This window comes from Nipponia nippon, unplaced genomic scaffold (assembly GCF_047370975.1).
Source record: "Nipponia nippon isolate SJK-2023a ecotype South Korea unplaced genomic scaffold, ASM4737097v1 scaffold_6, whole genome shotgun sequence".
NCBI classification, from domain to species: domain Eukaryota; kingdom Metazoa; phylum Chordata; class Aves; order Pelecaniformes; family Threskiornithidae; genus Nipponia; species Nipponia nippon.
Genome location: NW_028262380.1, coordinates 15,547,889 through 15,573,421, shown reverse-complemented (window position 1 = coordinate 15,573,421; position 25,533 = coordinate 15,547,889). Strand labels below are relative to the sequence as shown.

At 41.0% G+C, this 25,533-nt stretch overlaps 1 protein-coding gene across 1 annotated transcript; it reads left to right on the top strand.

Annotated features, from left to right (window-relative positions):
* Positions 1 to 13,712: 13,712 nt before the first annotated feature.
* Positions 13,713 to 25,196, top strand: HS3ST1 (heparan sulfate-glucosamine 3-sulfotransferase 1). The gene is made up of 3 exons (XM_087737837.1): positions 13,713 to 13,853; positions 18,083 to 18,233; positions 22,476 to 25,196. The coding sequence occupies exon 3, from the start codon at positions 22,604 to 22,606 to the stop codon at positions 23,561 to 23,563; it is 960 nt and encodes a 319-aa protein (XP_087593963.1). The 5' UTR covers positions 13,713 to 13,853; positions 18,083 to 18,233; positions 22,476 to 22,603; the 3' UTR covers positions 23,564 to 25,196.
* Positions 25,197 to 25,533: the final 337 nt, after the last annotated feature.

The following is a 25,533-nucleotide window of genomic DNA, read 5'->3' as shown; positions in this document are numbered from 1 at the left end:
TCCAGTTTATCTAAGCATAATTCCTGAAGGTTAGGCAGAGTAAGACAGTACTATAGACTCGTTCTATAGGTTCCTTCTACAGCCAAAGGGCAATTCCTCTCTACAGCTGCATACTTATGGTGCAGAAAGAAGGGACCTCTCCTCCAGGAGTGTCTACTTTTGCATTGACTCTTATTGGCTTATACTAGGTACTCGACATTTAAATACTTACGTTTAGGTGAGACTTCTCTTAGCTAATCTGTAAGGTCGCTCTTTCCCAGCTGCTCTAGAATGATTCTAGGGAGTGGAAACAGGACAAACAGAGGGCTTTTACCACACAAATCTCTCCCACCACTGGATAAGCCCCTTGACCTTAACAGAGAACCTATGGACTTCTGGCCTCTTGCGTCCCAAGTAGCTAACCAAGGAGGTATATGAAATTGTTTATTCCATGTAGTCATGAACTTGCATAAGTGTATGAGTATATGTAAGCCTGGAGTTGAAGGAGAGACACGTAAATGTGAAGATCACATATTAGGCCTCTTCTCTGTGATGTGGGTGTGTCTTGGAAAATGGGAGCATTGGCAGGTATTTGTAGAAGAAAGGAATTGCAATATTGGTTATTATTTTGCCCTTCTTTAGAATCTTATAAGAAAATGATTCCTCTGTTTTTCCTTAGACGTGGGATGACTCAACAAAACCTGAAACTCTGCTATCTATCTTCAGCATTGTTTAAAGATGAGGAATGCAAGGAACATGTCAGCATGAGGCAGACAGTAGATGCAGAGCATAAATTGAGCACAAAAAGACTGAAACCAGCATTTTTCTATGCCTCTGCCCACAAGTAAGCAAGGAAGTGCTTACAAGGCACCCATTATGGGGTTCCAGCAGGTCGAAGTATTGCCAGCAGGTTGAGGGAGGTGGTCCTTCCCCTCTGCTCAGCACTGGTAAGGCCACAGTTGGAGTGCTGTCTCCAGTTCTGGGCTCCCCAGCACGAGAGAGACATAGACAGACTGGAGAGAGTCCAGAGAGAGACTATTAAGATGATGAAGAGACTGGAGCATCTCTCCTATAAGGAAAGGCTGAGAGAGCTGAGACTGTTCAGCCTGGAGAAGAGAAGGCTCAAAGCAATCTTATCGAGGTATATAAATACCTGAAGAGAGGGTGCACAGAAGATGGAGCCAGGTTCTTTTCAGTTGTGCCCAGTGACAGGACCAGAAGCAGTGAGCACAAATTGAAACACAGGAGGTTCCCTCTGAACATCAGGAAACACTTTTTTACTGTGAGGGAGACCAAGCACTGGTACAGGTTTCCCAGAGATGTTTTGGAGTCTCCATCCTTGAAGATACTCAAAAGCCATCTGGATGTGGTCTTGGGCAATCAGCTGTAGGTGGCTCTGCTTGGGCAGGGAAGGTGGACCAGACAACCTCCAGAGGTCCCTTTGAACCTCAAGCATTCTGTGATTCTGTGACGAATTAGAAAGAAAACTGTTTCTTAACTCTGCACTTGAAAGTCTTGGCTTGGTGGAGCAAGTTAGAAATAATTCCACTGCAGTCAATGAACTACACGGGCAAAAGAGACCAGAACTGGGCTGTAGGTTGTTGTTCCATTATGCTAGACTGATAGCCAAGTTAAAAAAAATTTTTTTGTAAAGCAATTGCTTGAGTAAGTGACTGAGGATATTTGCAGAATATTTGCACGTTTTCAAGTCTACAGATATCACTATTGCATAAAATTGGTTTCTTCCTCTATGATTAGTGACAGTGTTGAAAGAAGCATACTGGAAGCCTTTCCACCCCTCCAACAAAAATACAGAATCTTCTCTGGTGCTGTTCCTCTCCTGTGTGTATTTCATAACTCCTTCTATCAGAAGGCGCTGAATTCCACTAGCACTAGAAAAGGTACAGATCCGAGCGAACAGTGCACAGCAGGTATATAGTCATCACAGATTACTTCTGCTCCACTCCAGGAGTGATTGAACAATGCTGCCCAGAGACCACTGACATCCCAAGAGGACACACTGGGTATTTAGCCTATGCACTGAGACAAGGATTTAGTCCCAAATGCTGATTTTCTTTTTTCGATGTTTAACCAGGCTTGTTTGACCTTCTGTGTCTGAAGAATTTGAATAAACATCTTTTCTGTAGTAGCTATATCCCCTCTGCACATCTGACAGCCCAGAGGTTTACTGTAAATGTTTCCATCTCCTTTTAAAAACAGGTCATTTGTCTAGTTGAATCAGACTTATATAAGACACAGCTTAGCGGGGTAGCCAATGTGCATTAGCACTCTTTTATTAATGACTTCTACACAATGAAACTGAATGATTCTTTCTGCTGTTCTCCCAGAGAACTGAAAACAGGCAAGGGGTTTAAAGTGACTTTCTAATCAAGCTGCACCTCATTAATGGAGGCTTTTTTTAATAGCTTTTTATAGTGAGACTGCTTAAAAATACACTTTAATTAACTCCAGTTCATTTTTGCTTACTCTTCTCTTAATTTGATTCAAAACAAAGACTGTGTGAGCTGATGTTCACAAACAGGAAGAATTCTTTTATGACAACTTTTGAAACAAATGAGATTTAAGCTGTTTAATTCAAAAAAACCTGTCTTTCTAGTCATATTATTCACTATGCAGATACTCACATAAAATCTAAATATTTATATGTACAACTATTCATATATAGATATACTAGCCAGGCATATTTTAGTAGTGAAATATACTCCAGTACACACCAGTACACATGGACAGAAACACCAACCTAGAAAATGTAAATACTAGAATATATTCTTATTAGAAATCAGAAATAAGTAATTAGATCTATTTTTTAGAAAATCTCAGACTTTCTGAGTGGGAAATAGAAGTAGGTTCTAGCTCTGTGGGTAAAGATTTACCAGTCCTAATAATGAACATTTTAAGCATAAAAGACTTTTCTGCTGAAAAACGTCTAAACAGGGTTTTAAGAAAGAAACATGGCAGACTAATGTGACAGAAATGTTTCCTATAACAAAGGGAGACAGGAAAGGAGGATCCTATAATAAAGGCTAGCAATATGTGAAACCATGGCTGAGAACTGACTACACCTGAAAAAATTTCAATGGAGAGGAAATCACAGAAAACAAGGAGGTGATAGAATGCCAAATAATTAAGGTAGACAGCACAGTCTGCCCAAGAGATTTGCACTGACTAGATAGCTGGAAATTTTATGCAAACAACGAAACATGCAAGAATTAGTGGAAGAACATGGCAGTTGACCATGCTCTGACTTTGGGCAGGCTGGACTAGATGACCTGAGATTCCTCCCAACCTGAACTATCCTGTGATGTAGGTAGGAATTCATGTTAATGACGATGCCCTAAAAAATAAAGTATTTGTAAAAAGATGATTGCTAAATAAAATTGTAATTTTCTTTATTTTATAGTCCCTTTCACCAACCCATTTTGTGATTAGGAGGATGAGTTACAAGGAGGTAAAAGCTCATACTCTCAATAAGTAAGATTTGGACAACTCAGGGCAGATCTCTGCTGAAAGGATTGGTCCCTCAGCATCACTGATTCCCACACTCGTCTTGCGCTGTGTCCTTCCAGCACCTCTGAGCTGTGCTACCTCCTGCTCATTCCAGAGCTCTGAAACTCATCCCCTCCTCTTCAGAGGTAATAGTAGCAGAAGCAGCAATTCACAACATTTGTGTATATTTACCTCATTTGTCACCACTCCTTTACTATGGCTCTGCTGCAATGTAAGGACAAAATTAGTTTCTTTGGACTGCAAAACTTGAGTAAAAAGACAGATGAAACAATTATTCTAACACAGAATTTTTCAAACTGTAGGTCGATAACTGTATTGAGAGATATAAAAGTTAATATTAGTCAGCCATAGATACTTTTAATTGCTGGTTCATAAGTCTGTGCCACTGGTCACTTCTTTTCCTGAACTAGGTGAATCGAGATGCTGCTATCTTATCCGTAATGGAGAAACAGTGGGTGGAAGGAGAGGTTACAAGGTGTTTACACAGAGACACAAGAGCCTAAAAAGGGGGCTGAATTTTAAACCTGCCAGTTTTTATGAAACACTGGCTTGGAGCAAACTGGTTACTATTCATATACACACAGATCTTTGAGAAGCCTATTTTATAATAAATGCAATATATCTTACCCCTCTTTCACTGAGGGAGAGAAGTTGGGAGGAAGAAAACAGAGGGCGAGACAAAACAATCCATTTTTCCTTTGAAAAATCTTTTGTCCAAAAAACCATTCAAATCCTTGAATTAAAATGCATTTTCCCCCTTTCTCTGTACTGATCATCAAATTGAGACATATCCCCACCAGAGAAGCAAGGACAACAACTGCAGGGGAGGAAGAGAGTTTTCAAGAAAAGCTGCAAGTCATTCTTGTACTAAATGCTTTTTTTTTTTACATTTTTTCTTTTTAATCAATAAGACACTACTTTAAATTTGTAATTTCCATTAGAAGCAAATCCAAACGTGTTACATTTTCTCTTCAAGGATGAAGTGGGGATCAACCTTTTCTGTCATCGAAAGAATTGAACCGTCTCTTACGGTACGGCTTCTCCAGGAACATAGGGACATCTCCAACGAGGATTCCAGGAACACGGCTTCCTTATACAGCCAGTGTGCACCCCAAGGGCACTACCACCTGTAACAACCCAAAACGCATCAAAATTGGTCCCAATGGGAACCAGATCAAGACCTGAGTTAGGCCAGAATGACTAAGTGTTTCTCTGAGAGTAAGCATGAAACAGCAGCGGGTTTGTGTTCCTCTCCCACTCCATAAAGGAACTCTGCCATGACGCTAGTCCTAAGGCTGTAATAAAACTTCTTTCACACAGTCCAGTATAGCTGCCTTTCAGTCGGGATAGCCCTATGAAAGACATACTGCTCCATGGGTAGGCAAATAAGGGTCACTCCGTTTTTCTGATTATTTTGATATTTCAAAATGGGGTTTCTACCAACTACAGTTCAGCATTTAACAATTCTGAGGGCTGGATTCCTGGCTAACGGACACCCATGCAACCAGGGAGCCAGGATGACCTAGGGACCCCACAAATGCAGCCAGTCCCCAGGATGCTGAGGAACTGGGGAAAAAGTCAAGCCCAGAAACCAAGCAGGTCTAGGCAGGATTTCTCAAACAAATTTATTTCCTTCAATCTCCAGCAAAACCCATTCTCAATCGAAATACTCTGACTTGACTATATGATTTGTGTAAGTATTTCAGCTGAATCTATCTAACCAGTTTTCATCTGTACCTTCTTAAAAGGCCGATAGAGAACTGGTGTCAGTCCTGTCCCTCAATGTCTAGGCAACCTGATTCCATCTCTATACCACTCAAACAGCCAGACTCAGAAAGGTAATGAGTTTCATTAAAGCTGTATTTTCTAGTAAACAGATAAAATATTTGCTTTTCATTCTTTCTAACAAGTGAAATAGGGAATAAATGTTCTTCCCCTGTAGCTAAAGAAATTTGAAACAAGTCCAAACAGCTTCTCTATTGAATTTATACAAACAGCAACTCTAAGCTCATAAAAATATATCACTGTGAAGCCTACAAATATGGCTTCATTTTATTACTCTTACAACGATAATTTGGAGCAATAAATACTTTACACTGAACTTTTATTCTGTCTGCAACATGGGTCATCTAATTTCCTTGGACTTCACTCTGTATCTGGAACTCAGGTTTCATAACCCAGTTGGTCTGTGCCTGGAAATCCTAATGATGTTAATGGCAGCTAGTTACATGCAACAAAGACAAACACAGACCAGCGTGTGTTACACGAGTGGTATTTAATGAAAGCCTGGATCAAGCTTTCTTTTTCTCTGTTAAATGTACCTTTCTCTGCAAGATCAGTTGATTTCCATGGAATCACTTGCAAACTTAGGTAATGCTTTGAATCAGAGTAGCAGAGTTGAGCCTTAAGGGTTAGAGGCCACCACAGGAAAAAAAAAAAAAGTATTTTAAAAGCAACAGTGCCCCTAAAAGAACACAGTTATGCTGGATACCATCTGGTAGGTGAAAGCATTCAACCTTGAACACTCTGTCTAATAAAGACTACAAAGCATCTGTGTGCCTGGTCATGTTCTTTTCACCTAAAGTAACCATACTACCGCAAACACCTTAAACCTTTTTTAGCATTTAGAGCAATCACAGCTTGTTTTAGGCTTCCAGTCCATTTAGTGATGTTACATTCTATTTGAAATAAGCAAAGACCCCATAGTCAAAAGAAATTTTTCCTGTAGCGTAAACCCAGGGGACAGATGACAACACAGTGGGTCCCAGTCTTGGCCCTGAGCAGGGAAACACATCACACTGTCTAGCGGAAGGATGGCTTGAAAGTGTCCCATCACTCCCCAGTGCTTCTGAAAACACACACTGCATTTCATCTTCTGCTGATTGTGGGAAAGGAAAGCGGGCCATGGCCTTACCTACTTTTAATCCCTTTAAAGCCAGCAGACATCCGAGATGATTCAACTGGGAGCAAAGTGCCTCTCACTGCAATGCTATCAGGGTCTTGTCTAGGAGTGTGCTGTGTACAGCACGCATTTTGATTCTCTATCTCCTGCCCATGTCACACACTAAAGGCTGGGTAAAGTCTAGCCCTCAACAATATACTGCAGTACTAGAAGAAACATGTCTGTATTTATTACCTCATGCAGGTTTGTATTTGAGTTGCAGAGCATAAATTCAACAGAAAGTCTTTCCTTCACCTAGGCAAGAAAGCCAGTAGAGTACACTTCAATTAGAGTACACAGATTAGTTCTTGCCTATTACTATTAACTTCTCACAGACCATGTAGCATTGGCATGACAGGGATTTGCTTCTAAAGAAAGCAATAATGATACACGCACAAAAAAAAATCTAGTATAATATATTCCATCAGGTAGGTACAGGAAAACAAAGGGGGGCAGAACAAATGCAGAGCAGTACAGATCAGTATTCTTAATCACAGTGATGCCCTCTAAAAACTGAGATGGAAACTGTCATTCTGAAGAGCATGAATACCTTTTTCTTAAAATAATCTGAGGCCAGGTATTCCTAATTTACAGTAGCCAGAAGACTGAGCAAAGAATTAACTTGTCTTATGGAGACCTTCTGGCTATTTCCTTACATTTCCGTACATGGCTGTGAGTAGAAAAAAAATATTCTAGCTCTCAGGCTGAACGTATAATAAACCTAAATAACACAAGAGGCTTTTTGACATTGAGAGATTACTGAAATTACAAGCCTGGAAGCATAATAATGCCTGAATGGGAAGGCAACTCCTGTCAGTCATTTACCCTGCCTCCTTTCACCATCTTCAAGTTTTTTTCTAGATTTGAAACTGTACAGCAGGGCTTGGATACATGGATCGCTGTCACCTACCCTGAGTGAAAGGGTCTGTGGCTGCAAGCCACTTCCAAGTGATATAATAGCATTTAACTTTTTCCTCCCATTGCAAGTGGCTAGGTACCACTGAAAGCAGGGATCCTAACCTTGTCTCATCAGCTCTTGGCAACACACTCTTGTGCTGGGGCAAAGGCTCGGTGAGGCAGCTCGCATGAAACCAACAGGAAACGATTCTCTTTGCTGGTGGCACCGGTGGTTTTCTGCTGCTTTAGGAGACCCAACTGCCCAATGAACAAGTCCAGCAGCAGGAAGGTGGGGATGGGGAAAGACAGACCTGCCTTTTCTGCACCTGCAAGCTCTGCTGTCCTTGCAAGGCTCTGCTAGCCTTAGGATGTCACCGTGAACAGAAGGGTGGGAAAACCTGTGCAGCAGCAACTACTCTGGACTCACCTCTGCCTCTTGCCCAGAGCTCTTGTCACCCACACAGCTGTTCAGGAAGATTACACTCCAGCAATTATCACTTTGTACCTCTCTCCTTCTCTTTATATAGCAATACCTTACCTGAAAGGGGTACTCTACATTCTCAAAGGAAAAGGCTTAATTACTTGCAAAGCTATAACGAGTCTGACACATCTTCTGGAACTTGGATCTTATCCACTGTCAGTTTACTACTAGTCTTTTTTTTTCCTTTACTTTGTTAAACCCAACATTCTTCAGATCAGGTAAAAGCCATCATCCTGAGTCTTGCATCCCTAAATAATAATCTCTGTTTCTTATTACAAACAGCACTTCAGTTAGGGAAAGGAAAAGCCTTAAATGTTCATACTGAACTACAGGATTTTGACAGGTCTCTTACTTACATCAGTATAAAACTCACTGCTCCTCAATGCTCGACTTCTGGAGCTTAAAGTGCCAACCTGAGAATGTTTGCCTAAAGAAAAAGTATTAGAAAGCCATGGCATTACTGCATGCTTCACAGAGAACATTTTAAATAAAAATCTAAACTGTGCTATGAGGTGGGGCTGTGAAGAATCTTCAGATTAAGCCTTTATTTATTTCTCTGGAAAAGTTCAATATTATCACTTAATTATCATTCATCCTCCCTTTTCTCTGTAGGGTTCCCTCCTGCATGTCTCACTTCCATCTAGTTTTCATAAGGTCTCCTATACAGCAAGGCCTCACTTATTCTCTGTAGATAAACCTTCCCTGAAAATATTTTTATGAGATTAGGCTTTTTAGATTTTCCTTGCACCTCCTTCAGTGTTGTTCCTACACCAGTCTGGACCCCCTCACACAGTTTCTTTCCATCTGCTACATTTTGTTTGTTTTCCCTGTGTTTTACTGCTTAATCTAAGATGTAAATTTAATTTAGAAATGCTGGACCATAGAGAGATTGTATGGTAAAGGTGGTTCCCAGCCCGGACCATTACATCTCCTCAATATTGCCATTACTAAATGCACCATCACTGCTTCTGAGAAGCTTTGATAGTAGAGCTTGTTATCAGCAGCACTGGACACTTGACAGAAGCAAGCTCAACGTTCAAAAGGTTTACAGTTTAGCCTTTTGTATACTTGTTCAAATCTGTTACCCTTTTCGAATTAGTTTGTTTCCCTATTTCAGTTGTGCCTTCTACCGTGGACAACCAAGCTGCTGTCTTCCACCTCAGGGAGAGCTCTTCTCTGGACAGCCCAGAAAGCCTTCTCTTCCAGAGAAGAACCTCTCCCAGACTGGATACGCACAGTCTCTTTTGACAACGCTAATGTAAATCTACCCGCGGACTGCGAAATCCCAGGCCTTCCTTTCAAATCTGACAGCTCATATATCTTGTATGCCACAAGATTCCACCACTCTAGAGTTCATTTTGGACTGTTTCCGTTAAGCCACAGCTCCGTCAACAATGATATCGGGCCCAACAAGCAGCACTGCCTTACTCTGCCAGTGTGGGAGCAAACTGCTTACAGGGTGAACGACGGCTCCCTGGATTTATATTGACTTGTTATTTCTAACAAGAGCCACATTGCCTGGTGGCCACGCTGTCATACCCAACCTGAACACTTCATAAGTGCTTGCCTTTGGGGATAGAGGAAAACCACAATGTGTAGGAAAGGGGAAAACTTTAAATGTATTTCAGCTGAGCAAAGGCCAGCTTATAGCCTCATACTCCCAACCATATACATCTTTCCATACTCTCCTTTCACTTCCTTTGCTTTTCACATCAAAATAGTGCATTTCCCATGTCTCTACATTCTAGTCCTGAATTAGACCCATCTTCTTTACATTTTAGACCTGAAGTAACATACCTATTATTTCCTGAATTTAAAATAACATTATAATATATACCTATTTAAATGTATTTTATAACTCAGCCCCTGAATTCCCTTAGCTGATGGGATTACAACACTACTTCCTCCCTGCTTTCCCTTCAGTATTTCCTAGTGACAAAACCAGAAATCTGTGAGCCTGAATTGTCCTGAATTGCTTAAGTCATAACCGCATTACTTCAACCTGACAAATGTAAACTTTATTGTGTAACAGGCAGCTCCAACATAAACTGAGAAAGCTCTAAGTATTTCCTCAATTAAGTAATTTTCATGTCTTTGCTCTTTCAGCTATCTTCCACCTCTGCGTTTCCAAAACAGCTACTGTGAGAAACAGCGGAGTGGTGGCACAGGGTTTGAAAGAAAGTTTTCAAATCCCGCTGAGAAGGAGTTCCCTCCTTGATGCTTATGGCAGCATGAAACCAATGCCCTCCAGGCTGTGCTGTGGTCCCTCCTGGGAGCAGCATTGCCTCCGGTGAGTCACCACCTCCTCCCTCCGCCGCGCAGGCCTCCCACCTCTGCTCAGGACAGCCTGCTGCCTTTCTGTCTCCCCAGCCCTGTCCCCAAATTATCTGACCCTGGTTCTAAATGAGTTGGCATCTCCTCCAGCAGAATTGTTTCCTCTGAGCAGGCTCCCATTTAATTTACTGTATGGGCAGAACACCCCTCTCTTCAGAGTGTATGACACATGCCCGTCATCCAGGATATGCTGGAATGCTGGACAAATCAGACATCCCATTTTTCACATCCTCCTTTTCAGACTAACGAGGGAAGTGTAAATGAATATTGGCAAGATTGCACTGATGATTTTAATTTCCTTTCTCATTCTTCTGGCTTTAAGAATTCTCATTTCCTTTTTCTAAATGAGTCATTACTCAATTGACTGAATAAAAAGATAGCACGTGTACAGTTAGTGTCACTCTCTCTTACTAGTTTTCCCACAGCTGAAGGGACACTACCACCATCATGTAAAAAAAATCTGCTTTGAGGAAATTACAAATTTGCTTGATAAAAAGAAGCATGCAGGCAGAACAGACATAGACTTTCATAAGGCATCAGATTTAGTAGCCCAGACCATTTGAATTTAAAAAGTAAGGATTATATGTCAATGAAATGCACTTGAAACAGCTTAAGAACTGAGTAACCGGTAGATCTTGAAACCTTATTGGCAATTGGGATTCACTATGAAAGCATCATGAAAATGTTTCCGTTGTGAATGCTAAGCATCAGTATTGCACTCACTGATGAAAATTTGTGAAAAATGAAGAAAAATAATTAAATCTAAACTTTCTTGAGCCTAGAGAAAATGCCTTTCAGTGAGACACTACAAGAGATCACTTTGTTTAGCTTATCCAAAGACAAGAATACTGACAAGTGATTTAATTAGAATAAGAAAGTATGTTTTTGGGCAAAACATATCTTTAATCTACCTAGCAAGGTGATAATATAAAGCAATGGCTTGGAGCTACAGTTAGATACCTTCAGATTAAAAGGTGCACAGGCATCTTCTGTTATTATTTTGACACCAAAGATGGTTCATGATTGGAATAAACTACCTAAAGAAATGGTGAATTTTTCATCTTTTGATTCTTTTATATCAAGGCTGGATATTAAACATGAAATAGGTATTACAGTATCTGATCTAGAGATCACATGAAAGAAATAGTGATCCCTTATGAGTGAATTGTGTGGGTCTGTAGCAGCTGAACAACTTCTAAGCTTTTTGGTTTTAACTTGTTTGCAAGAAAACCAAACCCCACTGTTATTCCATAGACAGCAGGGTTAAACAGCAAGGCTAATCTCAAATGAAAGTATTTCTCTATCAGACTCTCAGGTTTATAATAAAACATACAGGAATGTATTAAAATACAAGTAAAAAGACAGTATTATTGTTATTTTTTTAGTAAGCACACTTGTGAAATGTTCTTTTTTATCTTAAAAAAATAAAAGGAACATATTTCCACATGTCTACTTGTGCTAAAGAAATTACACTGAAATGATTTAGTAAATTTAAATACAGGAAACATCTTAAATACTAAATATGCAAAAACATAAACGACATTCATAGTTACACCATCCTATTTTTCCTTAAGTAGTTGCATTTGTTTCTTGAAAACCTTTGACAAGATTCTATTTAGGATACTGATTTTAAAACATAATTGTGTGCCTTTCATTCCTTAGATTTTCTATTACATATTTATTTTACTAATTAATTTAGCCATACAAAAGTATGCCTATTTGAAGCTGGAGGCAGGCAAACAATTGTAAATGAAATAACTCCGCACACACACCTACTTCCTGTAATCCCTGCGAAATTGCTGGTGATACTTAAATAAACATTGCATCTTTGTTCTGCATCCCTCAATAGAAGTCATGATTAGAAAACAGAGTTCCATAATTGATTGCTGTGGCTCCTGTTATAATATCACTGCAGGCTAAGGCTGAAGGAAAAGGATTTAAGAAAATATACATCATGACAGTTTTTGCATAGCGTCAGTGCACTGAGCTGGTTTTTGGCACAGGAAGCATGTGCGACCTGACATTCCCACAGACCAGCACTCGAGGACTGAATGAACAGTCACAGCCTATGGTCATAGTATCCTGCAAACCTCTCATTAGTCCACTTGCAGCAGAAATATTAACCAGCGTCCTGTCAAAGGTTGGAGAGGTGATTTAAGCCTTTCTTATCCACTGCTTATTTAAAGAGACCACTCACAAATGCTTAGGTCCAGCTCATGCCCGTCTCCCAGTTCCCACATGGCAGCCACAGCAATGGTTTCTAATAGAAGGATGGAAAAAACCTGGCTGGTGTACATGTACAGTGAGAGGCTGGTCCTGCAACACTTGTGCAAACAAGTCCTCCAACGTGGATGGAAATTTAAACATCAAGCCCTAAATCAATATAATCATGTGCCATTGGAGAACAGCAGTTCTCAAAGCAAGCTGATGAACAAGCAACTATTCTTTGCACGCAAAGTTACAGAAGTAAAACTACAGAAAAGAAGTAAAGCTTTGGAACAGAAAGCATAAGAAAAAACTCAGGGAGTCTTAAACTGACCCTCAGCTGCAGAGAGGTTCCTGGCTGCCACCCAACCCTGCTCAGAGGAGTGCTGACCTGTGATTAGGCAAGTTACCTCTTCAGGCAAGTGGTACTAAAACTTTTGTACAAACAGTGCTAACCCTCCTTCTTTGGGAATACCCCACCTCTTTCAGGTCTGTCAGACTGCGTGGAACCCCCCAGACAGGAGCGGAGCTAAACTGATGCAAATCAACCAATAAATGAGTTCCCCACCAGCCTGCTTTTTTTCTTTTTTTTTTTTTTTTTTGAGTTGTTTGGGCCTGCTTTTTACTCCCAGTAAATTCCAAGAGAGCTGGGCTGTTGAAACAATGGACGAAGTATGTTAATGCTGTTTTTAATGCATTTTGTCTTGAAAAAAACATAGATCAGTTCTTGGCAAATACAGAGCTATTTCAATAAATTAACCCTATGCCTTAAAATAAATCCCCAGAAAGCCTTTTTCCCACTGCTCTTAGGAAGCAGCATTTCTGTCATTCTAGACATCCATCCTGCTTTAAATTCTCCTGGCTGAACAAAAAGCATTTCAGGGGGAAAAAAAAAAAAATCAAAGCCTATTTGTAAAGTCCAGAAAACATAAACAAGAAGTAGAAGAAGTAAACACAAGTGCTATCAGTCTCTTCTTCGTGCGACCTCCGCGGGTGTTATTTTTGTAGGTACAGGAAGGAGGCAATCAACGGCGCGGGGGGGGGGACGACGACGACACAGCCGCTTTCTGTAGACAGCAATTTATTTCCCCGGGCCTGTAATATTATCTGCGCGGACTACTACTGTCGTACACGCGTGTGTGCGTATACCTGCGCGCACGGGCACACGCGCGGCACCGAGCCGCTGCCCGCACCGCCCGGCCCCGCCGCTGCCCCCAGCCCCGCAGGGCCCGGGCGCGGCGGGGGGGCGGGGCCTGGCCGTGACGCCACGGGGCGGGGCGGGGCGGGGCGGGGCCGTACAAACAAGCTGGCGCCGGGCGCCGGCTGCGCCGCTTCCAGGCGGGCGAGGCGGGCGGTAGCGGGCGCTCGGTCGCTCGCTTTCCCCCGCACGCCGCGGCCGGGCGAGCTTCCCCCGACTCCGCCGCCGGCACCCGCGGGCGCCCATGGCACAGCGGGGCGGGCGCTGCCCCACGGCTCCGCGCCCCGGCGGTGAGTGATGTGCGGGGGTGCCGCGGAGGACGGCAGGGGGGCGGCGGGTGCTCGGCCGCGGGAGCGCGGGAAATTTGGGGTGGAAGCGGGTGCCGGCGTCGGGCGATGGCGGAGGGGGTCTGCCGCCCCCCGGGGTGCGCGGGCGCTGGCACCCCGCGCTGCCGCCCGCCCCTCCGCCCGGCACCTGCTGCCGGCAGGTGCGAGCCCTGCGGGCGAGCGCCGCTCCGGGGCTGAGGAGCGTCTGACCGACCGCGCAAAGCCTGTCAGCCCCTGCCCCGGGGAGGGACCCGCGGCACCTACCCCACAGCCTCCTTCCGCACTGAGTCAGGCTCGGGGAGGCATCGCTGTCGGGGGGGGAGGAAAAGAAAGGAGAGAAAAAAAGAAAGAAGTGGTCGGCAGCACCTGGTTTGTAGATCTGTCCAGATTTGGCCCCTGGGCGCTTTATTTCTTCATCTCCTTGTTTCCCTTGTGGCTAAATGACAAGGGCATGTAACGGTAGAATGGCAGGGGTGTAGGCAGGGTGGCAGAGTGCAGGGTTCCTACCTGACAGCAGAACAACTTGCAAAAGCTCCTCTGAGCATCTTTAATCTGTCCCCGTGCTGAGTGCTGGAGCTGGCTGGATGCAGGGTGCTGAACTGGCACCTGGCGAGCTGCATAGGGCTGGAGGGCAAAGTGGTCTTTGGGGGCTGGCAGGAGAGCACAAAGCCTCAACTCGAGCTTGCTGCTGTTTTGAAGGACTGGCTCCCTAGAATAGTACAGGGAAGGCTTGGTTACTGCAGTTCTCGGGTGCTTTCCAGGGATAAGGGTGTAAGAGGTTCAAATTTTGGGGGGGGGCAAAAGGATGCCAGGAGGGAGGGGTGGCAGTCCCCAGCCAGAAGAGTTCTGGTTTGGTCTTGTCTTCCAGCCATTCAAAAGATCAGGAAAGGGCACCCACCTAAGTCCAGGCAATTCAATCACCTCCGTTGACTGGGAATTAAAAGTCCTTCCTTTCTATGCTGGTACAGTAGGTTGAGGGCTTTCCCTTTTCCAAGAGTGCTCCTGTTTGGATACTGGGGAGGAAAAAAAATATCTGGGAAGCCCTACGAATACCTGGCTTGAATGGCATGGGGATGGAGTGTCTACAGGGATCATCCTTCTGGCACGAGAGACCCATTCATTGCCCACTCCCACTGAGAGCCTCTCAGTGTATATGGCAAGCGGAACATTTAGAAGAACAGGTTCAATTCAGTGTATGCCATATATTGTCTGGCTATCAAACAATGTATAAATATACATAAATATAATAACTATTACAATTTACATCTGCCAGCATTTCTTGCACTCTCGAACAAGTGCATTTCCCACATTGCTCAGAAATGAGCAACTATCAGCAAGAGCGCAGTTACTGACATCAGCTTTAGCTACCTCTTGCACATCCATCCTTTCAGTACCCACCCTGGCTTTTTTTTTTTTCCCCTTTTTGGAAAATGCAGGGGTTTTTAATATTACATATGAATGCCTCCAGTAGGTCAGCAGCAAGATTATGCATCTGAAGCAAAGCCAGCTGCTGCAGTGGAGAGGCACTAATTTGACAGACCAAATTCTGACCCCAGCATTGCCAGGTTCCAGTCTGCGTCCCCTCCTTGTCAGGATACTACCTTGGTTATTCTGAGTTAGCCATATGCTTCCACAGACATTACAGAAAAATAGTGTGTGGAAAACTGTTTTCTAATACACAAGAATACATGCGTGTATAGATACATATAACTCTTCTGCTTTTCATTGGAGGAAATCAGAAATATTTTCATTAGTCTGACTAGCATGGGATCTGTCCCTTCCCTCTTCTAGAAATGCCACCCAGAGCCAAGAAGCTATCAGAGCCCAAAAATGTCAAAGCTGATGGATTTCCATGAAAAGTTTTTTATAATTAGAAAAAGAAAACTGCATATATGCCTGGAGTGTCCAAAATGGAAGATCCTGCTGGGTCATCTCACTTCTCACTCCAGAGCATAAGGGTTCCCTCCAGGTCATCATGTAGTGCTTCACTTAGTAAATTGATTGGTTTAGCTAAGTCTAATACAGTGACGACCTCACCAGTGCGCACTCTGCTCCGGTATTATTCTGAAGGCAGGAGGGTGGAAGACACAGAAATCGGCTTGGAATATGAACTAAAAGATTATTTGAAGGTTTGGGGTTCTTTGTTTTTATTGTTGCTTTAAATGTCTTACTGGTATTTGAAACGGAGCCCACAGCTACAGATAGTGGTAAGAAATTGCTTGGCAGAGGAAATGAGAATGGGATTGCTTAATCTGATGTGTTCCCTTTTTCAATACATCCAGTTAAGGTGAGCCTTTGTACAGAAAGGGAGCAAGACAGGACAGAGCCACCCTTTCACACAGGTTGTTTTCTTGGAGACAGCTTTGATGAATTAGGAAGCAACTCTATTAACTGTGCAATGGATTTCTGCTTCCTAATTAGAATGTGACCCATTTTGCTTGGGAAGTGGGGTGGGGAGTAATTTCTGGATTTTTAATTGAACATTTGGGTTTAGAGGGGGGCTAGAGAAGGCAGTGGTACAGCGTACCCTTTCTCTTAATGAAAAAAAATTGAGTCCTGACAGGTATTAAAAAATTGCTAGAAAGTGGTAGGGGGATTCCATATTAGCATTCAGTACAAAAATTTCTATGCATCCTGAGCTTTTCAAGTTTATTTTTATTCTGCTGTAATGTCCCATTTTATTTTTACCTGAATGAGGTTCTCTGAAATCTAGGGTATTCTCTCTTCTAAAAATTTTTATGATCTTTTGGCATGAAAGATTGCAATGGTCCCTTCTGACCTTAAGAAAAAAGAGTGCATGTTATATATAACTACAGTCTATTATAAATTTGCTACTTTATTGCTCACATTGGAGCTGAACTCCTTCTTTAAAAGTCATGAACTGGTGACCTAGCTAATTTCTATAAGCTGTATTTATCGCAGCAGGTGCAGAAATTTAGCAGATTTCAGCCAAAAATACTTCCTACCAAGTCAGCCTTTCTCAGCTTGTTAAGCTCCCCTAACCAAAATTTAGAGACTTTTTAAAGTGTAGTTCCGAAGTCTTAGAGCTGATAGACAATACATCATCTTAACAGCATTGAGATTACGATTAGATTTCTTAACATGCTGACTATAAAAGTTAAAGCCATGGTTTAATCTCTACTGATTGTGCAGCATTTTTAATATAATTTGGGAAATGTACCTAGACAGTATCATTTAGGCACTTTAATACAGGTTCATACAGTTACTTATCTTTTCACCTCCCTTCTTAATGCACAGATGGCTCTTTTTATATATCATGAGGTGATCAATAGTTTATGCCCCTAGAGATCTATGGCTTCAGTAGTATATAGTTCTATTTAATTTAATACACTTGTCTCTGTAGCACTCACTAAAGTAGGCAATTACTTGTAGTTAATTACTGGAAACTAGAATTCGAGCATTTCATTGACACATGTTTAAAACTTTTGTTAAAATGTGATTAAAAAACTGGGAGGGGAAGTGTGGGAAGCATTTCTTCATGAAGAGGGCATTGTGAGACAATTTAATAGTTAAAAATAGCAAAAAGCAGAATACATTTCCAAGGAAAAAATGTTTCATAAACTAGATTAGATTTTAAAAAACAACAACTTCTCCCTTTCCTGCTCTTGACTGAGCTTTAAGTGATAGATGTACTTGCGAGTTTTATGCTAACTGGATACAAAGTGTCACTCGAAAGAGCTCATATAAACAACTAAGGAATATATCCTATGGCAGACACCATCTGTTCTTAGAGGACAGGAATATATACTGTTCATATCAATGAGTTCTTGAAGAATTTCAAGTACACTACAATTGATCTAATTCAGTTTTTTTAAACGCATCACTGAATACAAATGTTCAGATCACTGACTTTTCATCAGTTTAGAAAGTTGTTTGTAGAGTTGGATAGCTCAGTTATGGATTTTTTTTTTCCCTGATATAAGAAGCCAGCATAGCAGATGCGTGGGTTGTACTGCACAGCTAGTTTTAACCAGCAACTTTAGTCTTCTATTCTGCAGTATCGAGCGCCCAAATATGCGCAAAGGAAAACACAGCCCATAAACTGTCCTGGGGTTCTATCACATCTGCAAAACTAAATATACTTTATAAGAACAGAATGTCTCCCTCAGATTTTCAGCTCTAATCTCCCTCTAGAGACAAACTTTAGCAACTGATCTATGGTTCTCATTCAGGCCAGACTGGGCTTTTTTGGATGCCTGGGCAAAGATCTCTCCAGTGAAGGTCTTCGGTTCTGCAAGGAGAGAAAGTGAGGACATCTGAAACTTAACCTGTTCATCCTTAGTCCCTGAAGAACCATAAAAATACAGCTTCTCTTTGATGAAGGTGAGTGAAGTCACCTGCATGTTCATGGAAAGGATGTAGTCTTCCCTCTCCTAGTCACTGTCTTGGTAGTAACTGTGTCCCATTAGCTCTGCTAAACCTCTCAGTGTGTTGCTGTGGGCTTTTTTATGAGATATCCCCCTTCCAGATTTGCCAGCGGACTCTACCTGATGCTTCCTGACTGCCCTACAGACACTCCTTATATTCTCTCCTACCCGCTTCGGCAGCTCACTCGAAGGTTCTTGGGAAACTTCAGAGCTAAATCCAGCCCTATCCCACCCCCATCAAAAATGAAGTTATCTGTCCAGGCAAAACCGAACTTATTTTGTTAATGCTAGTTAAACTAAAAATTATATATAATTGAGGTAGTTTAGGCCATGCCATTGAGGATAAAGATACCGAGGCATTAAAATACCTTGGTAATGTGGTAAGAGATAGTCAGAAGTCATAAAATAGTGACACGGTTCAAAGAGCACTGTAATATGCTTAAAAATCAATGAAATATGGCAGCTGTGGCCCTCATACTCCATTTACTGAGAAAAGCTTCCATTTATTTCCAAGTTATTATTACTTTTGAAGAGGTTTTAATCATGAAAGCTGATTTGATTGGCAATGTCCACATTGGATCTTGTTGAATAAACGGTATGGCACATTTCGCTAATTAATTGGAGAAAGCTGAAGAAAAGATTAAGCAAAAGCAATCAGACTTTTTGAAAAGTCTTGGTATAATCTTCAAAGCACCATTTAACATAAACTGTGTTTCTTTTACCAACTTGCTCGCTTACTTGTAGCAAATACAATAGTAATGACTGTCAGTTAAATTTTTGTACTAATCTGGAATACAAAGTTATTGAGTGAGGTCGTGTATGCTCTGCGTGACTTGTGGAGGCAGTGAAGAGAATTCTTAAAGCAGAAAAGTAATTTGGCAGAGCAGCTGCTATAAACTCTTCAGTGCATGCTTATTATTGTTGAAACAGTTCTTCGGACCCACAAATTATAAAGCTATGGAATACAGGTTTGCATCATTTTATATAAACTGCTGTAATTCTAGCCACTGAACTGCAGATCCACATAAAGCATTTAAAGAGGACATAAGAAAGCTGAATGACAAGCAATTTATATGCCATTTTATTCCTGGACACCACTGTGCCCACACAACATATGTTTTGTGCTGAATTTAGAGGCACGCTCATGTCCATTGTGTTGCATTAGTCTAACACAACAAAATAATTGGTCCAGATATCAAACCTATACAGTTTGAGAGAAACAAAAGAGAATGGAAATAAAAGGCAGACAAAACTTTATTGCTTGCAAGCAAAACAATAGCATATAGGTACTCTGAACGTCATAATTACTGACGTGGTTCATTGGGTGTGCATAAAGACAGTACATGCTACAGATACTGTAGGAGTGTTCTGCAGTGTAAGAACACCTGATGCACCTGAAGAAATAGTTGGGGAGGAACAATGAAACAGAAGATACTCCCATGTTATTCTGAGGTCTCATGTTGCAACAGAAAACAGTTGCTTTTGTTTATTTAGAAAAAGCTATCCCCCCAAAAAAGGAGTTAAGAATGGGAAGACACTAGGGCAGAGCTCCACTGAGGCTCAAAAAGCTATCTGAGGTGAGGCCCTTGGTACCACACCTGTAATGTCCCACAAGTCTGATTTCAAAGAGCAATGCCAGCCAAAACAAGAGTAGAGCTACAGTTAAGAGACACCTTGCTGTGTCTTTTATTTCTGCCAAACTTTCCTGTACTATACTGAGCCACAGGAAGGCTTCAATAAAAAAAGTTGGCAACTGAGTAGTGTGGAAACTATGAATTAAAAATGAACAGTCCCTATGAATTGGTATATATAGTTCATAAAAAAAAAAAAATAAATCCCAGCACTGTGTTGTCACTAGTATCTGAGACTAGCAGCTAAAAGTTAATCTTTCCAGAGACAGCCTATTGCAGAACTTGGCTATTAGCATAGCATGTTTCAATCTGACTACTAAGAAATAAGGGTTCCTACCATTAGGCTTTAACTTAACTCCTTTCAACAACAGTTCAACCTGTTCCTCACTGGAATCCTATTATGCTTTTCCAGTAAGGTGTTAAGACAACAACGCAGGCTTACTATTTATGGAGTTAGTGATTCTTAAAATATACTCTGAAGTAAGTAGCTATTCCTTTAATCTGTGACCTTAAAATTCAGCAAGAGTTGACGTTTTGTTGCTCTTATGTACTGAGCTGCCCATCAGTCACCGATCCAATCTGGCTGGTGCTGTACCATTTGCTCACATTCCTGCTGAATGTGGTGGCAGCATAGCTCAGTGGGGACATCTGCCATGAATTTACCTATATTGAATTGTCTGTCACCCAGTGTCCCCCCCCCCCACATCCTCGGTGTGGGGCTAATAATTAAGATTATTTCTTGTTAAAACTGAAGTAGATGAAGCTGAGAAAGATTAACAGGAATGGTGAGAACAGGGAAAGAGAGCAGAAGATTAATGACGACAGCCAAAATGGAGCTCTTTCAGCCAGATACAATTTAAAAAAAATGTTCTTCCATTTTTGGAAGAACAACAAATTCCTCTGCAAAGTTGCCTCACATCAGACATCACAGAACAGCCCAGGGCATGACCTTCTGCCCAAGACAGGGCATGCCCATGAGCTCAAAGTCTGCAGGCACACAGGGAAGCACAAGCTCTTTTGACTTCACGTCTATCATGACAGTTTGCTCCCCTCTTCTCCCAGCCTTGATTTCTGCTTCCTAACAATATCGCTGCCTTGTAGCCCTTTAAAGGTGATTAGAAAAAGGGAAAGCATAAAAGTAATAATCAGTAGCAAACATCAGGAAGCAGACCTGCTCCATTCAGGATGGAGTCATGACCCTGTAAATGCAAAGCTATCAAACAGAACCTTCTAGATCAAGTAGTCCTTGTCACACCGGGACTTAGCTTATTGTGGAAAAGTCATTAGTTTCTTTTCAGATTCCCTGGAGAATTTCCAAAACCTAGCCCTTGCATTTCCTCAGGTTGTTCATATGTAATTTCATATTTTAGCCCTTGTTAGCTCGTACACTATGCACCATTCCAAGCTTAAATTCATAATTACGGTAGCCTACTAAGGCAAAGCAGTCAGGTGCTCTGCTGTTGTGGCTTCCACTTCTAAATGGAGTTAGACAATACCAAAATCATACTTCCACCAGTCCTCCCCTGAGGTTATAAAGTCTTTGGAACACATCTTAATTTAGGGAGCTTGCATACGCATCCTGCTCACAACATGACAATCTAACAGCTATGCTGTGTGTGAGGCCATTAAGATTTCACTTCAAACATTGCATTAAAAACACTGACCTTTAAATGGAGTTCAGTGGTGGTATTTAGTAGTCTTTTGATAAAGTGTAATGTTAGTTGCTTACATCACAGCAGCTTGCTGGTGAACTCTTGAAATGACCTTCAGAAGTATCCATTGTGTATTTTCTTTCCTGATTATCATGAATAGAACCACAGCTCTTTTAGCATTTTCTTGATGCAGTTATACTCTAGTCTATGGTTTCATTATCTTACCTTTTTGCAGGGCCACAGTGCATGCCACCTGACTCTATCCTTAGAAACCCTAAGCACAAAGCAAATTTTAACTTCACTTAAAAATGACACAAAAATTCAACTTTTCCTTGGTCTACTACTCACCCAGAGCCCCTCCTAACTTCTTCCGAGGAGAACATTGCCTTCCCACAGTTGGGCAGCTCTATCTATATTGTGTGAACCTTTTCCCAGGAGGCTGTCACATGCTCCTTTATGAGGCTATAATTCCCAGACTTCCTACAAGACCCTCAGCTTTTAGGAATGCTCCTTTGGTCCAGTGCACACCTTTTCTTTTTTATGTTTTGTTTCAAAGATAAACCTATTCTTGCAGATAAAAAAAGCACTTAATTCTCTTGTGATTGTTGTTCAACTGCAATGAAATCAGATTTAAAAGAATAGTAAAAAAGAATCCTCGAGATGAGTCTTGGGTGCAAGAGAAAGATTCAGAATGTGTATGTCTCCTGATGACTGGAAATCATTTTCTCATGGCATTACTGTATGTGCCTGTCTTTTTAAAGAATTTAATTATACCAAATGATCTGTGAACCTACAGTTGGGAAAGCTAAAGAAGTTTGTTCAGGTGTGAAAAGCAAAAGATACTTGCAGTGTGGCTTTAGTAGTGATATGTCTGAGTATAAAGTAATGCGCGCTTTTTTTTTTCCCCTCTTTCAGCAAAGCTTCTGTGTGAGAAATACATGTTCACTCAGCAAAACAAAAACAACTTTTAAAGATTGTTCTCAGTGGAAATCACTGTATGCCCTGTTACCTGCCTGAGTGAAACCAGACTAAGAACTTCTGTCATGGCAGCTTTTCTGCTGGGAGCTGTGTTGCTTATTGTTCAACCTCAGATAGTGCCTTCCACGCCGGTTATAAATTCGAAGGCTGAGACTTCTCAGTCTGTTCAGAGAGAGCTTTTAAAGAAAACATCTCAAAAAAATGACTTCAAGGAAAACATTCATTCTAATGGATCATGCCAGCAGTTGCCACAGACTATCATTATTGGAGTGAGAAAAGGTGGAACAAGAGCTTTGTTAGAGATGTTGAGTCTCCATCCAGATATTGCGGCAGCAGAAACTGAAGTTCACTTCTTTGACTGGGAAGATAATTACAGAAATGGATTGCAGTGGTATATTAATCAAATGCCATTCTCTTATCCCCATCAGATCACCGTGGAAAAAACTCCAGCATATTTCACATCACCTAAAGTGCCTGAAAGAGTTTATAAAATGAACCAGTCAATGAGACTACTCCTTATTTTAAGAGATCCAAGTGAGAGAGTACTATCAGACTACACCCAAGTGTTCTATAATCACATGCAGAAGCACAAGCCGTATCCATCCATTGAACAATTCCTGATTAAAGATGGTGAACTCAATGTGGACTACAAGGCAATAAACAGAAGCTTATACTACATTCACATGCAAAACTGGCTGAAGTATTTTCCTCTTGATCATATCCACATTGTAGATGGGGATAAACTAATCAAAAATCCCTTCCCAGAAATAGAGAAGGTAGAGAGATTTTTGAAGTTATCGCCACAAATAAATGCTTCAAACTTTTATTTCAATAAAACTAAAGGCTTCTACTGCCTAAGGGACAGTGGTAGAGAGCGTTGTTTACATGAGTCAAAAGGACGAGCACACCCACAAATAGATACCTGGTTACTCGAGAAACTGCATGAATATTTCCATGAACCCAACAAGAAGTTTTTTGAGCTTGTGGGCAGAACATTTGACTGGCACTCATTTGTGGCAAGTTAGTGGTAAGCTTCAGAACCTATGTTCCAGTGTACATTTAGAAATTTTAAAGCGGGCATTTAAGCTATAATTTATTTGTAAAATCCATAAATACTTCTGTACAGTATTAGATTCACAATTGCCATATATACTAGTTATATTTTTCTACTTGTTAAATTTGAAAGCATTTTGTATTGTTTTTCATGGTTGTTAACATTGTGTATAATGTGTCTATATGAAGAAACTAAATTATTTCACTGCAGAAGATGCTATCTTGAGAATGTGTTGTCTTTTTAATAAATAAGAAATTCATTTCAACAGAACCCTTCAGAATTATTTGAATACTTTGGCCTTTCTGGACTATTCTGGACTTTCTCCTCTAATCGCTAATGAATATGTTAAACTTTACATTTCCATTTTTCTTGCTTTAAAATGTGGTTTAATAATTTCTTTTTCATTTGAAAATATTGTAGTTAGCAAATTGTTCCATCCTGCTTTACAAACTTATTTCCTGATAAAGTGGTGGTACTTATACATGTTGGGACATGCATACCCAAAGGACAATGGAAGTCTGTGTAATATGACATATTAAGTGCTGTACTTACCTTTGTATTTACTGTTATAACAAGTGCTCCTCAAATTCTTTGGCAGTACACTGCAGGTTTCATGGCAGATTTTTAAAGATTCTGTGGGGACCAGCTCATAAAATCCAGAGTTAGCTGCAGAAATATGGTCAACCTGAAAACTTCCTACAGCCTCTGAATATATATATACTTCATAAAGAAGGAGGGTTGAGAGAAGAATTTAAGCAATATAGGGACATTTTCAAGGTTGCTTATGACTGTTCCTACATTTTATAGCACACTTAGCTTTGCCATCACTGAAAATGAACAATTACACCAGAAAAATTAGTTGGTCTACATTCCAATAAGCAGCGACTTCATTCATATAAATATTACAACACTTGTACCCCATTTAAGGCTGTTTTCTATGAGTTGAGCAGGTGCTTCATGCAACTGAAAATTGCCCATGGACTACTGTTCATTTAATCTCCTTCCAAGAACCATGATGCCAAGTCTTGATTAGACTTGTGTGTTGTGGGATTAACCCCAATTCCAGGAACTTTTATGGTCTTCCATCTGCTAAAAATGGAAGTTAGATGTTAGTACATTGGTAAAAATTACAGCTCTCCTTGTCTACAGTAATTATGATATCTTGTTAGCCATCAATTTCTGGAGTTAGAGATAATCTTGTTTACACACAAGGCTTACTATGGTACTTCCATTCTGAGCTCCTAATTTTCATTTTATGATCTTGAGTTTAGCTGTTGAATGTGTAGTGGCAACACCCTGTAAATTTGAACTTGTAACGGCTTGTAACAATCCTTTAAAAATTTACATGTAGATTCATTAATTTTTTTCTGGTGAGATGGTGCAAACTTGGGCACTATGACAAGGTACCGTCTGGATGCAAATATCCCATATTATGCTGCTTGCATGAAAATTTGCAGATGCTGCCCCTCTCTCTCCCGCTCCTTGTGCACCTGCCCAAGCTGTATTCAACCTCAGAGAGGTTGGTGGTGTTTTATAAAGTAGATCTTTGACGAAAGCCTACAATGAAATGGTATTGTACTCAATAAAATATTTTCTGAATTGCATCTTTCCTTTCTCTTTTGTTCATCAGTTTCTAGTTCCGAAGACCAGAATTTAGGATTCAACTCCAGTTTATATTCCAGTGAAATGTTGCTTAAGAATTTAGCTGTAGCCTAGGGGATTGATTGGAAAGCAGTTGTTTGCTACTGGGTTGTGCCTGCATGGTTCATTGCTGACCCAGAATATACAACAAGGAGGGAAAGTTTCTGGTGGCAATGATGTCAAATCTTACGTGAGGCAGAATGCTAAAAATAATAGGGTTGTAGTATCATCATGCTCCTATTAAAGTTTTAGAAAAGAGAAATTCAGGGGGTTTTGTGTAAGGTGGGGCAGTATTTTTTT